The sequence below is a fragment of the Oryx dammah genome, unplaced genomic scaffold, assembly GCF_014754425.2.
Source record: "Oryx dammah isolate SB20612 unplaced genomic scaffold, SCBI_Odam_1.1 HiC_scaffold_15, whole genome shotgun sequence".
In the NCBI taxonomy this organism is placed as follows: Eukaryota; Metazoa; Chordata; class Mammalia; order Artiodactyla; family Bovidae; genus Oryx; species Oryx dammah.
Genome location: NW_024070199.1, coordinates 31,047,797 through 31,073,120, shown reverse-complemented (window position 1 = coordinate 31,073,120; position 25,324 = coordinate 31,047,797). Strand labels below are relative to the sequence as shown.

Sequence of the window (25,324 nt, the reverse complement as noted above, 5' to 3'; positions counted from 1 at the left end):
ATACTAAAATTTATCTACATATTTTCTTGGACATCTCTTTGGGATGGATGGAGGCCAGTGAATCCCAAGGCTGAAATTGCTTTATTCTTGCTTTAAAAACTAGCGGGAAACTCAGTAGTTCCTAGAGAGACAGCAAATCTTTTACATTTTGAATATCAACCTGATAGAATATAAGTTTTCAGAAATTCAGGATGTATAGAAAATATTCACCTTTTTTTCTCTTACTATAATGAATTCCTAAAACTTAGTTCAAAAATTAATCTTTGTAAAATATATGGCACTTTTTCTAGTAAAAAGAATATTATAAATGGCCATTGTAGGGTTCACCAGGGACTTGCTAACAGATCAGAGAAACACTGTATCATATGGCATGATCAATAACTGTAAATGTTTTTAACAATTAAAGACAGTATGCTTTTGCTTCAAGTTCTGGAAATAGTTATAAGCATGTTGTATAAATGATGTACGTAAGGACTCCTTATTTCTAAATTTTCATGGGGAAAAATAAAATAATTAAAGCAATTTAACTTTAAAAAACTAAACTTAATATACTATGCTTGAAATAATAACATTTAACAATGGTCTTCCTATTTTAAATTTTTAAAGCAGCCTTTTCCAAGATAATTTAGAAAGCTGAATGTATTTTGTTATATAGCTGTCCAGTGGAATTTTAAATTATGTCCTTTTTTCCTCCTGATAAATTTTCCTAAAGCAAAGACATTTCCCGCAGACTCTAGCGTTTTCTCTGCTTTTCTAACTTTATACTTTCTCAGAGTGTTTCTTGATTCCTCAAGTATTTCCATTGAAATCTAGAATTCATAAATTGCCTAGTTAAACTTCTCATGCTTCATATTATTAAACTGAGATCTAAACTAGCTACTTACCTTGTCGGAAAGTTTGCAGCAACTTATCGGCCAAATCAGGACTTAAACTACATCTCTGCATTCCTGGTCCAGTATGCTTCCACTTGCTCTTGCCTGCCCAATAATAGGCATGTTTGGATGGGCAGCCTTCATTGGACCCTTTTGTTATTGGAAGTTGAAAGTTTAGTCGCTCAGTCATGTCCGACTCTTTGCAACCCCATGGACTGTAGCCTACCAGGCTCCTCTGTCCATGGGATTTTCCAGGCAAGAATACTGGAGTGGATTGCCATTTCCTTCTCCAGAGGATCTTCCCAACTCAGGGATCAAACTGGGGTCTCCCACATTGTAGGCAGATGCTTTACCTTCTGAGCCACCAGTGAAGTCCTTGTTTTATTATTAGAAAGACCTAAAAGCTTTCAGTTTAGGAGCTCTTGGTTTAGTATGGTTTCTAAATCTTCAAATAGGATTGCTAACATTTTATCCTTGCTGAATATTTTTATCACAGACAAAAGCTATATATTAGATATTATAGAATAGCACCAAATAAACTAAAGAAAAGGAATTGAATTATGAGATTAGGTCATCTTAATAATTAGAGCTAGATACAGGAAAAGTATAAAGGTATAGAAAGAAAAGGTATGAAGTGTCATTATTCTGATAACCTTATTATATTTAAGTTATTATTTTGAATGTAATGGGAGATGAATTGGATTTTATTTAGCATACCTCATCTGACAGATAGAAAATTTGAATGATCAGATGCTGGTTTGAATTTGAATTTAAATCATTTAGAGTGTGAGGCTAACTGAAACTGAATTTAAATTAGCTCATGTAAAGCACTATTCTATAATGTTATGATATTACTCTAATTTCTAAGTTTTCCTTCAGGTGTCATTGGAGATTAGGTTTAGGGTTCAGTTTGTCTTTTTCTTTCTCTTGCCTTTGTAGAACTGGGAACAGGCCAGTGAGACGGCAGGTCTAACAAGACCAGAAAATGTACAGAGATAAAAATAGAGTCAGTGACAGAATTTCTTAGGTGCTTCCTTATTCCATCAAGTGAAAACCTACTTTGAGTTTGGTTTGCAAGAAACTCTCAGAGGGTGTTTTTTGTAAGACTAAAAAAGACACAACATTTTCAGTCATTGGATTAAAGAAGTTCTTTTCTATCATTATTAATCTCTTTATTTATATTAAAGCTCTTCTATATTATGAAAAAAGAAAAGTTAGAAGAGGTTCTATACTCAGTTACTGGAAAAAGTGTTTTTTTTTTTTAGTTCAGTTTATTTAATGTTTGAGTCACATATAATCTAGCTCATCCAGAATTTTTTCTTTAAAAGTTTCTCAAATTATTACTCTAGTGAATCAGTTTAATTTCCAAGTCCATTTGTTTTCAAATAAAACCTTTTTTGGTTTAGTGTAAAATTAATTGATATACTCAAAGCTATAAACTAAGTAAGAATTATGTCATTTTTCTCCAGCATGAGTTCTGACTTAACTGATTCAAAAGTTATGTTTCTGAGTTGCCCACAGATCCTTTCAGGACATATGACAGTGCATGCTAAAAATAAGTTGATTTTGACAACTCTTCACAATATCCCTTTTAATAAATTTGAAAATACTAAGTAGCATAGTTCACCTCAGCTATTTAAGACTGTCACTGGAAAGATATGGCATGTTTTTTTGCTTCTATTTAAGACATTAGCAACCTAATGCAATTTTTATATTTTTAGAATTCTTTATGTACACTTGTATCCTGTAGAATTCTTTTATGTTTGAGTTTTTTATTGAAAGGCACTGCTGATATGTTTACAAGATTCCTATGTTTATTACAGTTTCTAAGGGAGAATTTTGCCTTGGCTTAAGGCTTTAGTTTTTGATGTTGCCACTTGCCTCTCCACTCTGATGTTGTACTCATTTATGTCCCTGCAACAGATACGAGGCAAGCAGGAGCACAGGAGGTTTATCACATGAGTATGAAAGCAAAACTTTAAATGTACCTATGGTTGTCCCCAGTGGCTCGGTGATAAAGAGTCTGCCTTCAATGCAGGAGATGTGGCAGGAACCTCAGGTTCAATCCCTGGGTTGGAAAGCTCCCCTGGAGAAGGGCGTGGCAACCCACTCCAGTATTCCTGCCTGGAGAATCCTATGGACAGAGGAACCTGGTGGGTTATTGTCCATAGGGGTCACAAAGAGTCTGACATGACTGAAGCAACTTAACACAAGCAGGATGGTTGTCGCATTCAAAACTTAAAAATTAAACAAGGCAAACTAAATTATTATCTTCATAGATAAAGAGAAATCATTTGATAAAAGTCAACACTTGTTCATTTTATATATTTTGACAGTTAAAAATAGGGAGTTTTTTAAAAATCTGTTTAAGGTTTCTATCCGAAAACCCAAGAAAATTTTATTCTTAATGGTGAGATATAAGCAATCTATTTAGATCAAGAACAAGATCATCATTTATTCAAGGTTCAGTAAAATTAAACAAAAAGAAATAAACGGAAAGGAAGAAATAAATCTGCTACTTACAGATGATTGTCTACAAATCCAGAAGAATCTCCTGTCAAATTATTAGACCTAATAACAGAGTTGAGCACGGTTGCTGAATGAAAGATAAATTAATACAATGACAGCAGCACCTAAATTTAAAAAAAAGTTTTTTTATTCAGCAGAAAAAAAAAACATCTTTATATTTAATTCTCACAACAATCCTGTTAGGTAGTTACTATTTTTAGTGTTTCGTAGAAGAGGAAAATGAAGGTCTGAGAATTGGGTCCCTTGTCCACAGTCATACAGCTGGAAGCTGCAGAGACGTGATTGGAATCCTAGTAATCTGACACACCAGGATACATGTGTTTCTGTTTTGTCGTTGTTCAGTCAATCAGTTGCGTCTGACTCTTTGTGACTCCATGGACTGCAGTATGCCAGGCTTCCCTGTCCTTCACCATCTCCCAGAGTGTGCTCAAACTCATGTCCATTGAGTCGGCCATCCAACTATCATCCAGTAATCAGTTATTAGATTTTTTTTCTTTTTTGCATTTCCCAGGTGGTGCTAGTGGTAAAGAACCCACCTACCAACGCAAGAGACTTAAGAGATGCGGGTTTGATCCTCTGGAGAAGGGCATGGCAGCCCACTCCAGTATTCTTGCCTGCAGAATCCCAGGGACAGCGGAGCCTGGTGGGCTGCTGTCTATGGGGTCGCACAGAGTCAGACAAGACTGAAGCGACTTAGCTGCAGCAGCAGCAGCAAACATACAAAAAAGTTTAAAATCAGTTTAAAAACCTTTAAAAAGTGAAGAAGTTTAGGAAATAAAAGGTTTAAAAGAAATAGGACCATAAGTTTATGACCTTGGATAAGGAAAGATATCTTAAAGAAACCATACACAAAGACATGATTAGAAATTTATACAGTACAAGCCAAAGACTGGGAAACATGTTCTTGACAAAAAGTAACTGACAGGGGACTCATTTCCAGATTGTATAACGATCTCTTGCCCATCAGTAAGAGAAAGACAGCCAGATAGTAAAATGGGCCAAGACTGTAAACAGTTATTTCTCTAATGAAGAAGACTGAATGACCAGTGATCATGGAACAGTGCCTGACCTTATTAGTAAGCACAGAAATGCACTTTAAAGTGGAATATAATATGTCATACTGATGAGATTAACAAAAATGAAAATGTCTGATAGAACTAAATAGAACAAAGAAATAAAGAGTGAAAAATGTAAGTATGTCCTATGGGAATATTATGTTGGTAAATTGTTCGAGAGAATATTTTAGCAAAGCTGAAACATGGTTGAAAAGTAACATGCTGTACAGCCCAGTCATCCTCCTCAGCATGAGTGCCAGAGACATTCTCTCAGAATTATGCATCCCACCTCTAACTTTGTCTGCTTGGCCATCTGAACTCATTACAAATCTTAGAACTTGAGGCATATAGGCAAATAAACCTAATGCAGAGCCCCTTATTTGGCACAAATCATCTTCCTTTAATTTCCTGAGAAATTCCTTCAAGCTCAGACTTCTCTCACATCTGTCTAGAAGATTCCTGAGACCCAATTCAGAGAACTCTGATTTAAGTGAAATACTATGAGAAAAGATTTTTAGGATTTGCTGGAGAAATACTGTACTTGTGTAGTTAAAAACATCTGGTGCCCTGCCTCTCTGTGTCAAGGTTTCCTGAGCCCCTATGAGCTATTGTCAGTATCATAAAGCTTTACCTTGGAGATACTAAAATAAATACTGCAAAACTTTTAACTACTGGAAGGACTGGTTGGGTTGGGTTTGTGTCAAGTCTTGAAAGAAGACTGCAATTGTGAAATCATGTCTAAATGATATGGAAGAAAATAGCCTTGTGGCACATGCTGCATTTTAATTCTTGACTAGGGAATGGTGGCTCAGATGGTAAAGAATCTGCCTACAGTGCAGGAGACCCAGGTTCCATCCCTGGGGAAGGGAATGGCAACTTACTCCAGTATTCTTGCCTGGAGAATACCATGGACAGGAGCCTGGCGGGCTACAGTCTGTGGGGTCACAAAGAGTCAGACATGACTAAGCAACTCACACTTTGACATTTAGAGGGAATTTGAACAGATGGTGGTGTGATTTGCTTTTGTTTTGTGTTTTATTTTTTATGCATTTTTTTTTCTGTGAAAATGTCATTGTTTATGCAATGTGGGAGACCTGGGTTCGATCCCTGGGTCAGGAAGATGCTCTGGAGAAGGGAGCAGCTACCCACTCCAGTATTCTTGCCTGGAGAATCCCATGGACAGAGGAGCCTGGTGGGCTACAGTCCATGGGGTTGCAAAACTCAGACCCAGCTGAGCAACTAACACTTTCACTTACTAGTTTGTTATAAGAAAATGGGTGGGGGCAGTGCAGTGTCCAAAAGTGACTTCTTTTAGCCATTTTATTATCTAAGAAATGGGAAGGAAGTATAAAGTGAAGGAAAAATTAATGTGAAGAGACATTTATATTTGGAAGTGTTTATTAAATTTTACACAGACCACCTGATTTTTAATCCTGATTCCGTGACCTTAGACATGTTACTAAGCACTCTGTGCCTGAGTTTCTTCCTCTGAAAAGGGGGTAATAGTAGTATTTTCCTTATAAGGTCTTGTGAGAAACGAATGGTTAATAACTATAAATTCTTACGCAGTTGCTGGCATGTAACTAAACATAAAATAAATGCCGGCTGTATCTGTATTATTATTTGTTCAGTATATTAATAATAATATAACCAAATAATAATATAGATATTATTATGTATTTGTACTCCTCTCCTCAGTGAGCTCCAACAGCAAGGAGCTGGCCTCACCTGTTCCCCACTGTACTCTCAGGGCTGAGAACAGTTCTGAGATGTGGTAGTCATTCACGTGCTTGTTGCTAAATAAATGCAAGTTAAAATTCAGTTCCCATCCCTTTGAAACATTCCTGGAAATCTGAGACTAAAAGAATTCTTTCTCATATACATCGTATGCAGTTGTCAGAGTCAACAGATATTTTCACCAAATTCACCATCAAAATACAAATGCCTACTTTTAAACATGTATCTTGGATGTTCTGGCCAATTATTAAAATCTGGAAAAGAAATCAGAAATTATTCCTTTCAGAAACAGAATGGAATTACTGTATTCTGACACAATTACATATCCATGAAATCCAAAAGGATCAACTAAAATCCTTCTTAAATTGTAGAGATTTTAGAAAATGATCAGATTTGAGCCATACATAAAGAAATCATTTTCTAATATACCTACTATTTTAGTAACTACCATAAATGAAGAAAACTGTTATTCTACAGAAGCAGCAAAAAAAGTAAAATAACTGACAATATCCCTAACAAGAAGTATGTGGAATGTGTCTTTTCATAAAGAGAATTAGAAAACTTTGCTGCAAGATTTAAAACTTCAGAAACATTATGACAGGCCCTATTTCCAGGTAGAAAAGAAATTAAAATTCTTCCAAATATATAATGTTACGTTACTGTAAAGCAAATTTGCTTATTTTTATGTGTTAATCTTACAGAAATGGTTTGATGGCCACACTTTAAGAACAAAGATTCATAACAGTCTACTAGAAACTGGGGAGAATAAAACTCATACAAGTTCAGTAACTTTTAATATACTAATATGATATGTGTGACATCTTCTAAGTTACCCCAGTGTGCTACAAATGTCTCATTAGCAGATAAGAGAGCAGGTCATTTAATTTTATAGCAAGAATCTCAGATACAAGTGAGGCTTTAATTTCCCCAGTGTCACACAGCATGTAAATGATGACATCAAAATTATACTGATGATTCTAGATAAACTTTAAGTGGTTGGTATAGAAAAAATAAATTTCCTCTTTAATCTGTGTACAAGGATGACAACCTTGTCCCAGTTTGCTCAGAACTTTCCTGATTTTAGCACTGAAAATCTCATGTTCCAGGAGACCTCTCAGTTATGGGCAAGCCAGTTACAGTTGATCACCTTTGTACAGTTCATAGAAAAGATGCTTAAGTCTGGAAGTAGTGTTTCCCATAAAATGTAAAGAAAATGTTTAATCTGGTCCAAGTCACCCATCTAGTGGTCCATTTGGGCCACAAGGTAATCTCAGTGCACAGAATTCCCACAGGAGGATTCATCACTTCAAGGGCTTTAGGATTTGGGTTCGCTCAAGAAACTAGAGTGGGGTTCAGTAAGACCTGTAATCATCTGCAGACCGAGCAGGAGGATTGGGGCCATGTGGCTTAGTCTTCTATCCTGCAGCTAATCTCTGAGCTTATAGTAATTTGTTGTATGTTGACTTCCAGAATAATTTCCCTTGCAGGATGCACTTCTCAACAAAAATCATTTTTCTAAGGATTTGTTTGCTTTCAGATCTTTCACTGTTGTCTTTCTAACATATATAAGTCAATGGAAATATCTTACTGTATATAATTTGCTTATCTCTTACTTTGATCTACAAAGACTGTTAAGGTGATGTAGTATGTGATAGATGAATGTTAATAAAGATCTAATGCTTTTTTATGGGTGTGTGTGTCTTGTACTTAACATAGCCGTTACATTGATAATTGTGTGCTATTTCATAATGGGATTGTCCTCTTTATAAAATGAGAAAGAGGGAGTTGTTTCTTTTTTAAGTTTTCTTTTCCAGATTATAAATGCCATGAAAATTTCTAACACCAAATAAAATACTTTAGAAATTAACTAGAATGCAGTTTCTTAAATTTCTACCATGTTAAGTCTTACTTATCATGAAGATCTCTAAAAGCAATATATTAGAGTAAAACTCAAGTCCAAGTTACAATCCTGTAGTGTGCTTAGGTAGCATTGGGAAGTTGGCTGGTTTACCATGTTTAACTTAAAAGTCATGAATTATAATACTTCAGTTGGCACACAGTTCCATCAGATAAGACCACAAGCTGGTGAGAAGAACATGCAAAGCCATGCTTTTATTTATAAAGCAACTCTTTCTTCAACTTCTGCTCAAAATTTCCCACATAATATATGATATACTTGTAATAGATTATTTTGTAGTTATTCTGTTGAAATCTGCACTTCATTTCCTCTCGCTACAACTAAGGTATTTTCTGTTTATTATTGTTTTTTAGTATCTAAAAAGCACGGCAAGCTCATTACTTTTTTACGCACATTCATGAAGTCTCGTCCAACAAAACAGAAATTGAAGCAGCGTGGAATCTTGAAAGAAAGAGTGTTTGGCTGTGACCTGGGGGAGCACCTTCTGAATTCTGGTTTTGAAGGTAAACATGAAATTTATAATCTCATAATTTCAGTTTCTAACTTCTCCCTGTTGATCTCCTATAATCAGTTAGATATGGCAGGCAGCACCTGTTCCATTTGAGTTCAGCAGGACATACTGAGTGCTCTCAGGTACTTGGCCTGACTTCGGGGTAACTGAGAATCATGAGGGGTCTAGGAATGAACTTTGGCATTAGAGATGCTTGTGATCTGTTCAGAAAGATGAAGACATTCTCACCAAGGGTACAATAGCTCTGCTGGTTTGCATTATTTTCATGTCTCTCTAGATGACGTCCTCACTTTTCCTTCTCACAGTTTATTCTGAAATGTTAATTTCTCTTTTGGAAAAAAGTCATAGTTTTGAGATCGTGTATTACCAAGACCAGCCTCCCAACTTTTATAGCTAAAAATTTAAATTCCTTTCTCTATAAATTAAATTATTATTCAAGAATTCAGTGCTTGGAAGAATGGATAGAGGGGCTGAATGGATAGAAAGAAAGGAAAAATGGAGTTTTTCTTTGATTTTTTTTTTAAAAAATAGCACTTTTCTCTACCATCTCTTTTAGATACTAGAATATTAAGGAAGTACTTAACTATAATTTTGATAAATACCAGAAATAGGTGATTTGTGAAATTCTGAATCTTGATGGGAAACACCCATTATATACTTTTTAAGAAGACCACTAGTGAAAGTGTAAATATCAATAAATATCAAGTTCAAATTAAGGCCTTACTCATTGCCTAAAGAATACCAATATACTTATAATATGGATTTAATACAAACTATACCATGTTTCTTGTGGGAGAAGACACAATATTACTTTAAATAAGTGTTGCTGCTGCTGCTTCTAAGTCACTTCAGTCGTGTCCGACTCTGTGCGACCCCATAGATAGCAGCCCACCAGGCTCCCCCCCATGGAAGTTACTGAAAATTAAACAAAAAACACCAGACAAACCAAAACCCTGAGGATTATTTTTGCAGCTAGTCAGAATGCACATGGACTAATAAGCCAATGAGAAGATCACAGAACATTATGGGGAGGAAATCAGGGATAGGAGACATCTAACTATTAAAACAGTATTCAAAACTAGAATGTTACTGGTGTAGAGGACGAGATACAACTGATGAATGAAATAGCCTGGAATGTTCAGAAGTAGTCGTTGTTCTAGATACGAATCCATGCTGATAAAGTGTTTTTTAAAAACCAGCTCATGGGGAGGAGTTCATTATAAATACATACAGAAACATGAAATAGCAATTTTGAAAAACTTAATTCTCCCTTTATGACCCTAAAAGTTTCAAATGTATGAAAGGGTTAACTATTTTAAACTCATAAAAGTGTTAATACAAAATGATTTTGTTTTGAGATCAATGAGGAAAAAAACCATAAATGAAGAGGTGATTCCAAACAGGTAGCTTCCGTATAGAGTAAGTCCCCTACATACAAAGAAGTTCTATTCTGAGAGCACATTCCTAAGTTGAGTTTGTCTGTTAATCCAACAAAGTTACGTAGGTATCCAACTAACACAGTTGGCTATGTAGCACTGTACTGTAATAGGTTTATAGTACTTTTCACACAAGTAATGCATTTTAAAAAAACAAAAAATAAAACATTTTTAATCTTACAGTACAGTACCTTGAACAGCACAATACTGCAGTACAACAGCTGGAGCTTCCTAGTGGTACCAGCTACATCATCGCTGCTTTAGCGCTTGCTTCCAGACAGCCTGGGCTTGAAATACAGATGCTCCTGTTCTACTGTACTCTGTATAGTACTGTGCAGTAAAGTACATGAAAGCACAGCCACTTGTAGAGGATGCGGGCACCTGACAATATGCCAGACACATGAACTAACGTGTGTTTGGACATGTGAATGCTTGTTCACGTCTTTGAAAGGTCACAACTTAAAGGTTCAAATGTAGGGAACTTACTACAAATGTAAAGGAAAGGTGCCACAGACTGGAAAAGTCCTTTTTTCTTGGGTGTGATGAAATGCTCCTAATATAGTAAATGAAAATGTCATTCAGGTTTGTGAGAAAATTAAGCCCCTGGATAGAAGAATAGAAAAAAGCTATAAACATATAATTTTGACAAGGAACTAAAAAAGTAAACAAATGCAAAAAAAAAGTGTCTATGCTTATTTGCAATCATGGAAATGTATCTAAGCAATTTTGAGACACCATTTTATATAAGTAAACACTACTGATATAACAAAGCTGCTTTTCTAAATTATGATATCCAGTGCCATTAAGAACAGCAGAGATTTTTACCAGCAGGTGAAAAATGTTGGTTTCAGGTAGCTCTGGAAATTACTGACTTTTTGAAAAACATTTTGGCACTCCAGAGCAAGAGACCTTACAGTATTCCTTTCTTGTAGCAATTTTCTCTCAGGGTTATCCTAAGGCTATAATCCAACAAAAATAAAAATGTTCATTATAGTATTATGTATGAAAGCCAAAAAATGGAATACTCAACTTTTAGGGAAATTGCTGTATAAATTAAGAAGCTATTCAAACTATAAATTTGAATACAGTATTCAATACAGAATACAGATATTCTGTATATTGAATACAGAATTTCAAAGGTGCTACGTTTTTCTTGCCTTATTGCTCTTTGCAGACACTGTGCTTTTCTAATGAACTGAAGGTATGTGGCCGCCCTGTATTGAGCAAGTCTCTTGGTACCATTTTTCTAAGTGTTTGCTCACATTGTGTCTCTGTGACACATAGAGGGTAGTTAAACCCTCCACCAGCAAAAAGATTACAGTTCACTGCACGCTCAGATCATAGTTAGCATTTTTTTTAGCAATAAAGTATTTTTCTAATTAATTGTATGTACATTGTTTTTCAGACACGATGCTATGGCACACTTAATAGATTATACTATAGTATGAACATAATTTATATGCATTGGGACACCAAAAATTTGTGTGACTTCCTTTATTGTGATGTTTGCTTTAATTTGGCCGTCGGAAACTGAAACTGTAGTATTTCTGAGGTCTGCCTATATGTAAAGAGTAGGTATGCTTTCTTGTGGGTTGCTGTTGCTATTTAGTCACTAAGTCATGGCTCTGCCTGTGGGATTTCCCAGGCATTGAACCCATGTCTCCTTGGGTCATGAAGATCCCCTGGAGAGGGAAATGGCCACCCACTCCAGTATTCTTGCCTGGGAAATCCTATGGGAGAGGAGCTTGATGGGCTACAGTCCATGGGGTCATAAAGTCAGAGGTGACCGAGCAGGCATGCATTCAAGAAGGAGTAATCATGGTATAAACAAGTCAATATTAATTCAAAATGACATAGTCCTGTTGGCATCTAGAACCTAGTATAGCTACCGCTGCTTAGGGGTATATTCAAAGAAAGCTTGCCTAGGAGTAAGAGTTCAGTTGGGTTTTGAACAACAACCAAGAGTTTTCTATAAGAAGATGGTAGCAGGAGAATCCAGGCAGAGGAAACAGGCTTCCTTTACCTGGAAATTGATGGACTTAGAGCATGGCTGGTTTGTTTGGTAAAAGATGAGACTTAACTTGGCCTAGAGTTGTGAAATACGGAAATATGGTAATACTAAAATAAGTGCAAATGGTGAAGGACCTTAAAATCCAGGCAGTTAAACTGTGACTGTGCTTGGACAGCTTGAGTTTGATCCTTATTTGTGCCATTTGTTTACTGCTTGTCCTTAGGTGTAAAATTTCATCACTCTTAAGATTCAGTTTCCTCTCTGAAAAGGGAAATAATGATAGAATTTCTCTGAAAAGTAACTAAGAGTATCCGTTGTAAAGCACTTAGTCTGGCATCTTTTGCTTGCTCAGTAATATACCTGCTTTCTAATAAAAGTATTCAAAGCTAAGGAGTTTATGTTTTAAATATAAGTTACAGGATCTGACAGAATTTAAAAGACAAGATGCACGAAGTACAACAACAAGGCAGGAAAACCAAGGAAAAAACTTTTGTAATAATAAAGGAATGATATATACACTTAAGTGAAATGCAGTAGATAAAATTATCTTAAAGTATTTTAGTTGTTTCATTCACCACTCTTCCATCCCTAATAGAGTTGTTTTTTGCAGACCAAATAATGTTGTTTCAAGCTATTCTTTTCATGGATTGTAACCAAAAATGATGAAATGAACGCAGTTACTGAAGCCTGTGAATTCATCAGTCTGCAATGCAATATAAATGAAGTTCAAATTTCAGTTACTGTAAATTTTTGGTTAGAAAAATGTTTTCTCATAAACTTCAAATGTTCTGTTCTAGACCATAGGCCCAGAGTAGCTGGTTGTCTGTGTTAGTTGTTCAAAGAAATAACCAGAGAGCCTTTCTTTTCTTCCTGCTTTTTGTTGAAGTGCATTTCATGACCAGCTGATAATATCGAGTCAAAAGTCAGTAATTTTAATATAAAGTTAGGCAGGAAATTAAAAGATTTCATTTACTTGAAATTACTTTGACCTTTGCATTATGTTGATGTTTACTGAATATAATTAGAATTAGCATTAACTATGAAAAGATAAAAGAAACTTTTAAAAGTGAAAAATTGAATCACTTAGAGCAGGTAATTATCATGTTGGAATAAACATTTAAGTTTGCATATCCATTTGCTGAGTATGAAATTCAGGTGAGTAACTGTGGTTTTTTGTTTTTTTTTTTTTTTTAAATCTAGAATGATGTTAGAACTAAACAGTTCACCTTGCTGTTGTAACAATCTAAACAAGTCTGTTGCAGAAGATCTTAGGGAAAGTATCCCAGTAATTAATTAACTCTTCCACTTACCTCAGTGTAACAACATAGAGCCAGTCTTGATTATTCGGGAACCAGTTATTTAGTTTAGATTTGAAATTAGGTAAATATGCTGTTAACCATTTATTGTGGTAGATTAATCTCCACCCCTTACAGCTTTAATTTGCAACTTTCATTTTGCTAAAACATTCTTACTTTTTGTGACTTTGTTTCCATTGAATACTCTCAATTTAATCCATGTCTTCAAAAATTCTCTCTAGTGCCCCAGGTTCTTCAAAGCTGCACAGCGTTCATCGAGAGATATGGCATCGTGGATGGAATATATCGTCTCTCTGGCGTTGCCTCCAATATCCAGAGACTACGGTAAATCCCAACATGGCTTTTTCTTTTTTGTTCCTACTGTAATTCATTAAAATGAAACTGTTTCAGAATTAAGTCACTTATATTGATAATCATTATTTTCTGTAAGATAGTTTAGATAAAGTAGAAAACTAGCTATATTGTTCTCTGTGTATGTTTTCGACATTTCTTCATTTGTAGTGTCAGAAAACCTTGGCCTCTAATCTCAATACTTTTATTTTTCTCTGCAATATTTGAAGATTTTTAAAAATTGAATTTGAACCTCTGACAACTGTAATAGATGAAAATTTACATTATAATAGAATTATTCTTTAATTAAAATTGACAAGAGTGAACCTGTTTTTTATTATTTTTAATAAGAGTGAAGCTTCTTCTAATCTTTCACCCAAGTTCTGTAGCATGTCCACATCCTTCCCATTAGACCCCAGAGACAAAACTAGTGGTATCCTTTATACTACCAGTAGAAATTTTAACTTTCTCTTAATCTCTTAGATTCCTGTCTATTCTTAACATGTTATTATCTTTTATTTTTCACTTTGGTACATGGTAATTGCCATTATTCTATAAGGATTTTAATATTCTAAATTGACCACAGAGTTGATTTCTATTTTCAGAATACATGTTTGGAAAATACTTAAATTGATGCTGGTACCGAAAACAGTACAGTCTTTGACTTCAGATGCAGCAGATCTCATATTCAGATTAATCCTCTAGGTTGACTAGTGGCTCCCGGTCTGTAGATTAATATTAGTCAACCTCCTGGAGAATAAGCTTAATCTACCTTTGTGTTCTGAGCACAATTTTTATTTCACTCACTAAATGCTGAAGATTTTACTTTCTGTGTTTGTGGAGAACTGTTTTATAATTGTTTCTGGCTTCCTTATCCCTCTATCATAACACATTCCTGAACTGTTTCTTCTTGCATCTGAGGAATTTCTGCACATAGTTTTCATGGACCAGCTGCCATTCAACTCTAGTTTTCAGAACTGCCAAAATATTGGGTATTTAAACAGTTAGGAAGTAGAAGTCCTTTGTTTCGATCTGTGTGGTAAGAGCTGCTCTTTCACACAGGTTTCAGAGATTTCTGTCTGTTTTAATATTAAAGCTATCCCCTGAATTTCTATTTAGAAAAACACTTGTCTCATAGTCAGACATTCAATTACTGCTGAATAACTTCTGTGAAATACAGTCATTTGAAGTACGTATTTGCTCACTGAGCTGGAGGTTAATACTTTGGACCTTTTTTTCTGTTTTAAATTCGTATTTGCTTTTCTTTGAAGAAAATTAGTTTCGTTGTCTCTCTTCTATCTTTTCAGCCATGAATTTGACTCTGAACATGTTCCCGACCTGACAAAAGAACCCTACGTCCAAGACATCCATTCCGTGGGCTCCCTGTGTAAGCTGTACTTCCGAGAGCTCCCAAACCCTCTGCTCACCTACCAGCTGTATGAGAAATTTTCTGTGAGTACCAGTCACATTTAAATCAAGTTCTGTTTGCAGTTTTGCTGTGGTTTTGTTCAAAACCTGAAAAAGTTGATTTCCCCTGAAATAAATAGTTATATGAGTAAAAGAGCTCCTTTAAAGAGTAAATAAAGAACGCTTACTGCTAGTTGGTCCACAGTCTTCACTGTTTGCACCTTTTCAGGGTCTCTCACTTTGAGCCACTAATCTCACTATAACCCTTGGTTATATGTTGGTTATCATAAAGGTTTAAAAATATTATCTTGTAGTAAATTTCAGCATCCCCATAGTGTGTGAACAAAGTTTACTTCCTTGGTACTACATTGTTTTTCCTCATTGTTCAGCACCAAAGAATCTCAAAGTGAAACTGAATTCTAAGTGAAGAACTTTCATTTTTACCAACAAAGCCTACTAGTTTATTTTGCATTATGATTGTTGCAGGATGCTGTTTCAGCAGCAACAGATGAAGAAAGGCTGATAAAAATTCATGATGTCATCCAGCAACTCCCTCCTCCACACTACAGGTAAACCACACGCTATAAAATGTCAGCCAAAAGTAGAAGTCAGTTGTGTGAATATGGGCTCCTGGGGTTTCTAACTGTTTAAATTTCCTTGGAGTTCTGACTGTTTAAACTTCCATTTTCCCACACATTTGTATTTATGTTTGTCTTTGTGTTCCCAGGGTCTGGGCACAGTGCTTGGCATCCAGCAGGCACCCTGGAGCCCTCTCTTCTGTTGCTTACTTTTATAGCCCAGATTAATTTATCTGTTAGCTTGGACTCTTGGAAGCAGTTTGGAAGATTTCATTGTAACTTTCCTCTCCCCCACTAGCACACAACTACACACAGCCCCTTCTCTCATCTTCCTAGAATGGTTGTATGAGTGCTCGGTGTTGATTTTCTACATTTCTGTATCTATGTAAATGTTATTTACAAGCTATATCTAACAGTATGCACGTGTGCGTGCGTGCTCAATCACATCCAACTCTTCTGCGACCCCATGGGCTGTGGCCAGCCAGGCTCCTTTATCCTCCTCTGTCCTTGTGGTTTCCCAGGCAAGAATACTGGAGCGGGTTGTCATTTCCTCCTCCAGAGGATCTTCCTGACCAAGGGATTGAACCCATGTCTCCTGCATTGGCATGCAGATTCTTTACCGCTGTGCCACCAGGGAAGCCCAATCTAATAGTATGCCAGCATTTTTCCCCCTTTCTGGGGTAACCGTGTTTTTTTTCATGGAGTGATGGCCTGTTTGGGGTTTGCTGAGTTTCTTTTTATCGCTAGCTTGTCTCCTGACTCTGTCACAGAATGATGGGTATTCTCTCAGTTCAGGTCAGTCGCTCAGTCATGTCCAACTGTTTGCAACCCCATGAACTGCAGCATGCCAGGCCTCCCTGTCCATCACCAACTCCCGGAGTCCACCCAAACCCATGTCCATCGAGTTGGTGATGCCATCCAACCATCTCATCCTCAGTCGTCCCCTTCTCTTCCTGCCCTCAATCTTTCCCAGCATCAGGGTCTTTTCAAGTGAGTCAGCTCTTCACATCAGGTGGCCAAAGTATTGAAGTTTCAGCTTCAACATCAGTGCTTCCAGTAAGCTCCCAGGACTGATCTCCTTTAGGATGGACTGGCTGGATCTCCTTGCAGTCCAAGGGACTCGCAAGAGTCTTCTCCAACACCAGAGTTCAAAAGCATCAGTTCTTTGGCACTCAGCTTTCTTTAGAGTCCAACTGTCACATCCATACATGACCACTGGAAAAACCATAGCCTTGACTAGACAGACCTTTGTTGGCAAAGTAATGTCTCTGCTGTTGAATATGCTGTCTAGGTTGGTCATAACTTTCCTTCCAAGGAGTAAGCATCTTTTAATTTCATGGCTGCAGTTACCATCTGCAGTGATTTTGGAGCCCAGAAAAATAAAGTCAGCCACTGTTTCCACTGTTTCCCCATCTGTTTGCCATGAAGTGATGGGACCAGATGCCATGATCTTAGGTTTCTGAATGTTGAGCTTAATACGCCAACTTTTTCACTCTCCTCTTTTACTTTCATCAAGAGGCTCTTTAGTTCCTCTTCACTTTCTGCCATAAGGGTGGTGTCATCTGCATATCTGAGATTATTGATATTTCTCCTGGCAATCTTAATGCCAGCTTGTGCTTCCTCCAGCCCAGCATTTCTCTTGATGTACTCTGCATATAAGTTAAATAAGCAGGGTGACAATATATAGCCTTGACGTACTCCTTTTCCTGTTTGGAACCAGTCTGTTGTTCCATGTCCAGTTCTAACTGTGGCATCCTGACCTCAGTTGTGTTTAAACATATCAAGCTACTGTTTAAAAGAAACATTTCCCGTGAAAACACCCCTTGTGGTGCCTTAAATCCCGCTGTTCGTTCAGGTCTCCTCCATGCAGCAGCAGCTCTTACCCTCCTCCTGGACCCTCCCTTCATCACTTTCTTTCTGACTTGGACCCCTTCTCCTCTGGACCTCTGCCTGTCACCTTCCCTGTGTCCACTCCCTGCTTTCCTAGTGTCCATCTTTGGTAACTTCCTGAGAATAGGTGTGTGGGAGGTGAATGTTTGGGGACTTTGATATGAAAATGCTCTTATTCTCCTCATACTTTTGACTGACAGTTGGCTGTAGAATTTTAATCTGTAAATAGTATTTTCCCATAATTTTGATAGTATTACACCACTGGCATCTAAGCAAAAATGCTGCAGCAAAGTCTGATACCAGTTAGAGTGCCACTATTTTAGTATGACCTATTTTGTGTTGTTTGAATCCTTTTGGATGCTTTTAAATTTAGAAGCTACCTGGTGGTTCATTTCCATGGTGACTCATCTTGGAGCAGGCTCTTTTTCATTCTTTGCTCTGGGCACTCATTGGGCTTTCTCCCTCTGGAAACTTCTGAGAACTTTTCTTGTGTTATTTCCTTGATGGTTCTCAGAGCAGCTTACACCTCATCCCTTTTCTTTATTTCCTTTCTAGAATTGTTTTTATCTACTGAACTAAACTCTTTTGAGTTTCTTACCTTTTCTTTGTCAGTTTCCACATATGGATTCTCTCCAAACCATCTCATGATTAAGAACACTTAATTCTAAGAACTAACTGCCTTCCCTCCCTCTCTTTCTCATTTCTCCGAATGTTTCTACTTTATAGCATCCTTTTCTATTTTTGTTTCATGTGTATAATCTCTTCTCTCTGTGAAAATATTACCAGTAATCATAGATTTGGTTTTGTTTTAAATTGTTCTCTCCTTACCATGGTATTTGTTTCTTCCTCATGTGGCGGCTTATCTTCCTTTTCTTCTCAAGTTGCTGTCAGGCTCACCTGAATCCTGAAGACTCATACGTTGACCACAGTGTAACTTTCATTGCTGTTTCAAATAATACTCTTAAACTTCTATCTTCCATTTATTGTCTTTAATAGTTTTAATCCCTATAAGGTAGGGACACTTTGAGAGATGTACAGGTAATACCTTGTGTTTATCTAACTTAACTTACATTTAAACTCATCATTCTTTATTTTCCAAGATACTCTGCCCTATTGTTAACTCTCTCTATATATAAAAAATTGTTTACATGAATCACACTTGAGAATATATAAGATAAACTAGGAATTAGGATTTAGAGTAAGCTTTCTGTTCCAAGAGCATGTTATTTGCTCAATTAGTCTCCCCATTGGTACCTGCTGGAATTTTTCTTTTAACTCTTTTTAGGCTTATGAAATATTGTCATTTTCTTTTATAGAAGAAAAATTTAAATTCTCTCTTGTTAGCATATCTGCTGCAAATAGAATACCATGACTTCATGATAGCGTTTGTCTGGAAACTGACTTTTGGAGGATTTATTTCACTGATGTCTCTGAAACTAGATGTGTAACAGGCAAATATTCTTAAAGATTTCTTTAAAACTAAGGCTGTTTCATTTTCTGAGCCAATCCTATCAAAAACTTTAATTTCTTACTGCCTTAGACATTTTTTTCCTCGATATTCTATGGATGTAATTACTATATATAAAATCCATACTACTCTGACAGTTCTGTAGAAATAATAATATTTAAACCTTATAGGCAACAGAAAACCTCGATGGGATCTATAGGGTTTCTTTTTCCGTTTTTCCATTGAAAACCTAGAGATTAATTAGTGGAGCTCTTCTGCTCTATACTACTACCTGATGTTTCTTTGTGTTAATATGTTGCATTTCATTTTCCAGAACACTGGAGTTCCTAATGAGACACTTGTCTCTTTTAGCTGACTATTGCTCCATCACAAATATGCATGCAAAAAACCTAGCCATCGTTTGGGCTCCAAACCTCCTAAGGTAAGTTGCATTTGACTCATGATCTAAAGTAGAAACAATCAACTAACAGTCTAATTCTTCAGTGTTCTCTTAAGGAGAATTTTTATTTATTTATTTATTTTAAAAATATTTATTTGATTGTGCTGGGTCTCACCTACAGCATGCGGGATCTTTAGTTCTGGCATGCAGACTCTTAGTTGCAGCGTGTGGGATCCAGTTTCCTGACCAGGGATTGAACCCAGACCCACTGCCTTGGAAGCGCAGAGTCTCAGCCACTGGACCACCAGGAAGTCCCAAGGAAAATTTTTAAAAGTAAAGCCAATCTGTTGTTTTTATGAGCATCTTCCTTCAAACAGGCGGTCGAGGTTTAGCCAAGGCACTGTCAAAGAGTGCTTTCTTCCTCTGGTTCACTTGTGATTTACACACAAACCGAAAAGATAATGCTCTTCAAGACTGCTGCTCTGGGGACCCTCTGATGGTAGTGTCGTTTACCCCACAGATCAAAGCAGATAGAATCTGCCTGCTTCAGCGGGACGGCAGCTTTCATGGAAGTGAGGATTCAGTCTGTGGTTGTGGAGTTCATCCTCAACCACGTCGACGTGCTCTTCAGTGGGAAGATCAACGCAGTCATTCAGGAAGGGGCAGGTAGGCCCACGTGGACGCTCATCCCCACTGGGAACGTGTCTTTAAACCCCCACCACTTCAGTGAGCAGCATCTCTTATCTCAATTTAATAAATCTGTCTCCAAAGAAAGCAGCTGATTTATATCTGCTTCCCAAAACTCACAATTTAACAGTTCTGTTATGTGTTTTTAGTGAATACTAAATATTAGACCTACCATGATCTAAGTTCAGGGAACATAAAAAGTGTATCGTGTCACCTATTATTGATGTATGTTAAAGTGTAATATAGAGCAGCAGAAGAAAAACTCCTCCCAAAACTAAAAATGCATGACTGATTCTAGGCCTTGTCTGAAATCCTTTAAGAAAGGAAAATAGTTAAATTATTAGTTAAAATAAATTAGTTACAGTATTAGTTAAATTAATTGTTAAACTATTTAATAATAGTTAAATTATTAGTTAAATACTTGAGGAATTTTATACTTTTAACTACTACTGTTAATAACCTAGTATGTCATTTTCTATTCCTCAGTATAAGGCTCTGTTACTTTTGCCATTTAAAAAATTTAATAAAGAAAATTTAAAACAACACAGAAAGATAGATAGATAGACAGGTAACCAGATTGTTATACACACACAGTCATGGATATTTATATTTTTCCCCCATGTCAGAAACTTTGAGTCTCGTCATTGCTTTTTTCTTTTTCTTTTCAAAGCTTCTCTATCAAGACCCAAGTCCCTGCTGGTCTCGTCTCCATCTACCAAGTTGCTGACACTGGAGGAAGCCCAGGCACGAACACAGGCTCAGGTCAATTCTCCAATTGTGACCGAAAATAAATACATTGAAGTAGGAGAAGGACCTGCTGCACTCCAGGGGAAATTTCATACCATAATCGAGTTCCCACTTGAAAGGTAATTTACTCCTCCTTAAAAAATGTGCACTTCATGACTATTTGTTCTTTTATTTTCTTTTACTTTGGTATTTTAGTATTATTATATTGATTCTGTCCGTCCCAGAAAAAACTGTTCATTCGACTGTGGATGTTACTTGGTGGGAACTGAAGCGAATGGTTATCAAAAAGCATTGCATCATATCTTAAGAGAAACAGAGAATCAGAGCTGGGAGGACACTGACGAAGTCTGAGAACTACTGCTGTTCATGTTCTCAGTGTCCTCTCCAGCTCTGATTCTGCTTTTCTCTAAAGAAATGATAATAACATGGTTTCCGTAACTTCTTTACTAACTGATTGTGAGAAGTCTAATGTCTATAAGTTAATTTTGATCTCAGGTTACTCCTCTGGCTGCTCCATAAGAATATCAGGATTTCAACTCCCTGGATTGAGTAGTACTAATTGAAGTTCATTTCCATATGTTAGTGTACCTTTCTAAATTCTTTTCATTTCCCTCGACTGAAATGTCCTGACAACAGAAAATTAGAACATACTCTTTTACCTTGTCATTCTGAGTTTGTCTTCAGCTTCTTGAATTTTTTACTCTATAATTTCCTCAAAAACCTCTTTATAAACGAGTAATCAAGAGTGTCGATGCTGAGTGGACCTGGGTTCCAACCTTGACTCCCTCATTTACTAGTTTTACAGCACTAAACTTCTTCTTACTTCCTCAGCTGTACAATGAGAATAGTACTTAAAATGACAATAATAGTACCTACCTCAAATGGTTTTATATAACTTAAATGAGATACCATGTATACCAGTTAGCATAGTGCCTGGCATTCAGTATATATTAGTTACTTTTCTTAGTGCTTTGCTTCTTTTTTGGCTTAATTCTCTTTACACACACCTAGAATCATTTTCTTCAACTCTATTTTATTTTTGGAGATTTAGTGTTTCCTCTTCCTAAATATATCTTATTCTCACTTATTTCACAGATTGTGAGATTAACTCTCAATATGAAAATCTAGTTAAGTTATCTTTGTGAAACTAATTACAACTATTAAAATCCGTGCCTTTAATTTTCATTTCCTGCTTCAGCAGCGAAGCTCAGCCGTACTGTGTGGCACGTGCTCTGTGGAAGGCGGGTGTTGACTGTGTCCACCGTGCCTCTGCAGGCTGCTTGCCCCTTTCCATCATTTGTTCATCTTCAGTGAGTAAAGGTAGCCTCTTGGATGCCTTAATGCAGATCGTTTTCTCTCTCCTAGGAGGAGGCCTCAAAATAAAATGAAAAAATCTCCCGTGGGGAGCTGGCGTTCCTTTTTCAACTTGGGAAAATCTTCGTCTGTTTCTAAACGGAAGTTGCAGCGTAATGAGAGTGAGCCCTCCGAGATGAAAGCCATGGCTCTGAAAGGTGAGTGTTCACGCCTTCCCTTCCCTCTGCGCCCAGGAGTGGCCTGCATGGGGACTGCACCTCCCGTCCTGTCACACGGCTCTTCTCTTAGCAGGACACACTCAGCACGTTGTCATCACAGGCGCCAACACAGCGTGTCTTCGTTGTGCTGTTTCGTGTGAACTGTCTTCTACCAATGCTTTATCCCCAGATACATAGTATATATAAGTGCATAGAAATTCCCAGTTTCTTTGGAAACTATACAGATTATATATCGTGTCAGTGTGTTTAAAAATTCATAACATATTTGTAATATGGTTGATAATAAAAAGCAACTGCTGTGGTATTTAAACTTACTCATCTTATATATTTACAGTTTTTTCTTTTTAATGACAAAATCAGGTTTCGACATGTCTGTCAGAGTTTTACATCTTATAACCAAAGAAGGTGTCTTTTTTTCTTAGATGATACGTTGAAGTGAGAGTATCTTATTGGATAGATAAATCTATTTCTGTGTTGTTGAAAGTACTGCTCTTTTAAAAATCATTTAAATCTACTGCTATTAACAGGTTCTGAATCTGTTAGTGCTTACTTCTCAGGCAATGCTAGAAATACAGTGTTCAATTCATTTAATTCATCATTCTTTCAGTTTGCAATCATGTACTAAGTATGGGCTAGATATTTTGATAGCAGCCTCTGCAGAAAGAAAAAAAATTAAGACACTGCTCCCAGCCTTCATGTCTTACTTGGGACATATGTGTGTAAGAAAATAAATTTCATGCAGAATCATAGCTATTGAAATTGAGGCTTATGTGAGGCATTTATGGCAGGAGTGGCCAATTCCTATGGGGAGAGAGGTGGGTGGTCAGGAAATAGAACCTGTGACTTGGGTTTTGAAGGATAAGTAGGGATTCATCTGACCAACAAGGTACTGTGAAAGGTGTTTCGGGAAGTGGTAGCAGAGTGTGTGCTGGCGTGTGGAGTAGGAAGCATGAAGAACTTACGTGTGGGATGGTACACACAGGGGTTCAGTTCTCAGGGGCCCAGGGTGCTTGCCGGGGGTGTGGTTTTGTCCTGAGTTCCTTGGGTGTCACTGAATAGCTGCAGTATGTAACATGAGCAGGTTTGGGTTTAAGAAGGATGACTTTGGCAGCAATGTGGGGAATGTCCAGGAAGAGGGTAAGCCTGGAGTCTGGATAGTAAGTCAGGAGACAGTTATAGCTGTGCAGGCAGGAAACGAAGAGCCATCTGCAGTAAGCAGTGGCTGTGGGAGTGGGAAATAGATTTGAGAGGTATTTATGAGGCAGAATCAACAGGGTGGGCAGAAAAATGGTCGAGAAAGATGTGAAAGATAATTGTCAGGTATTGATTAAATGGTCAGGGAGTTGCTATTATCACTGAAGGGAGTAGTGGGTTTGGGAAGAAAAATGACATGTTAACTTTGGACATAGTGAGTTGGACCTGCCCAAAAGGTGATGAGTACTAGGGACCTGGAATTCAATAAAGGACTTTAATCTGACTAGAAATACAGATTTGAAACTCGTCAGCAAACCAAGGGTGAGAACCCTAGGGATTTTTTTTTTTTATGGCCAAGGGAGAGCCTGCTGAGTGAGAGAAGCAGGTTGGAGGCTGAATCCTGGAGAAAAGCAGTGTTTAGAGGGTGAAGGAGCAGAGCTGTCACGAAGGAGAGTGAGAAGAAGTGGTCCCTCGCCAGGGACACGGTGGTTGTTGTGCAGTCACTAAGTTGTATTCAGCTCTTTGCGACCTCATGGACTGCATGTTGGCATGGACTGCAGCACGCCAGGCTTCCCTGTCCTGCACCATCTCCCAAAGTTTGCTCAAACTCACGTGCATTGAGTCGGTGATACCATCCGACCATCTCATCCTCTGTGATCCCCTTTTCCTCGTGCCCTCAGCCTTTCCCAGCATCAGGGTCTTCTCCAGTGAGTCGGCTCTTCACGTCAGGTGGCCAAAGTACTGGAGCTTCAGCTTTAGCATCGGTCCTTCCAATGAGTATTCACGAAGGAAGGGCTTTACAGGGAAATGTCAGCAGCATTGAGCTCTGCTAAGAGATTGAAAGAGGATGAGGATATTTCACAAATAAATTCAATACTTGTAATTAATTAAATGACCTCTGTTAGTTTTCTAGGGCTACCATAGCAAATTGTCACCAAGTGAGACAGATTGGCTGAAAACAACAGGAATTTATCTCCTCGCAGTTCTGGGAGCTAAAGACTGAAATTCAGGTGTCAGAGGGCCATGTTCCCTCTGAAGGATCCAGAGAATCCTTCCTGGCCTCTCCCAGCTTTGGGGATACCTGTGTTCCTGGCTGGCGGTGGTACCACTCCAGTCTCTGCCTCTGTCTTCACATGGCTTCTCCATGGTCTCTCTGCAGCTTCTCTTGTTAAAAGGATACGAGTCACTCACTCTAAATTCAGTATGAGATCATCTCAAGATATACCAGTCTTTAGGAAATATAAAAGCAAGTTTTAAAATTCATCTCTATTCTGAAGTTTATTATTCTTTTAGAAAAGAGATTTTTCACATAGGAAACCACTTGAGAAGAGTACAACACATTATATAAAATGCAAAATTGAATACAGTTGTAAAAAATCTAATCATTCTTGAAACTTTAAATACATGTACAGAAAAACACTGTCCCCTTTCACTGCATATGTAAGAGTGAATAAAACATCACACTGTTTGGTTTTGATTCTTCAGGTGGCAGGGCAGAAGGGACCCTCCGCTCAGCTAAAAGTGAAGAGTCTCTTACTTCTCTCCATGCAGTCGATGGTAAGACAAAAGCATCAGTTGTTTTATTCTAGAATATATTTCATAAAAAGATACACTGCTTAATAAATAGGCTGTAGATTATAATTTCCTAAAAATACTAGTTGTTGTTGTTTAGTCACTAAGTCATGTCCAACTCTTTGCAACCCCTTGGACTGTAGTCCATCAGGCTC

The 25,324-nt window shown here is 37.2% G+C and overlaps 1 protein-coding gene across 4 annotated transcripts in view; it reads left to right on the top strand.

Annotated features, from left to right (window-relative positions):
- ARHGAP32 (Rho GTPase activating protein 32) overlaps positions 1 to 25,324 on the top strand; it is a 128,616-nt gene that overhangs the window by 91,815 nt on the left and 11,477 nt on the right. For all 4 annotated transcript variants that reach the window (XM_040255662.1, XM_040255663.1, XM_040255660.1 and 1 more), the window contains 9 exons: positions 8,465 to 8,614; positions 13,607 to 13,709; positions 15,023 to 15,167; positions 15,609 to 15,691; positions 19,372 to 19,479; positions 19,958 to 20,103; positions 20,795 to 20,990; positions 22,237 to 22,382; positions 25,083 to 25,154. In XM_040255662.1, coding sequence (XP_040111596.1) covers positions 8,465 to 8,614; positions 13,607 to 13,709; positions 15,023 to 15,167; positions 15,609 to 15,691; positions 19,372 to 19,479; positions 19,958 to 20,103; positions 20,795 to 20,990; positions 22,237 to 22,382; positions 25,083 to 25,154 — 1,149 coding nt within the window. The remainder of the gene's footprint in view (positions 1 to 8,464; positions 8,615 to 13,606; positions 13,710 to 15,022; positions 15,168 to 15,608; positions 15,692 to 19,371; positions 19,480 to 19,957; positions 20,104 to 20,794; positions 20,991 to 22,236; positions 22,383 to 25,082; positions 25,155 to 25,324) is intronic.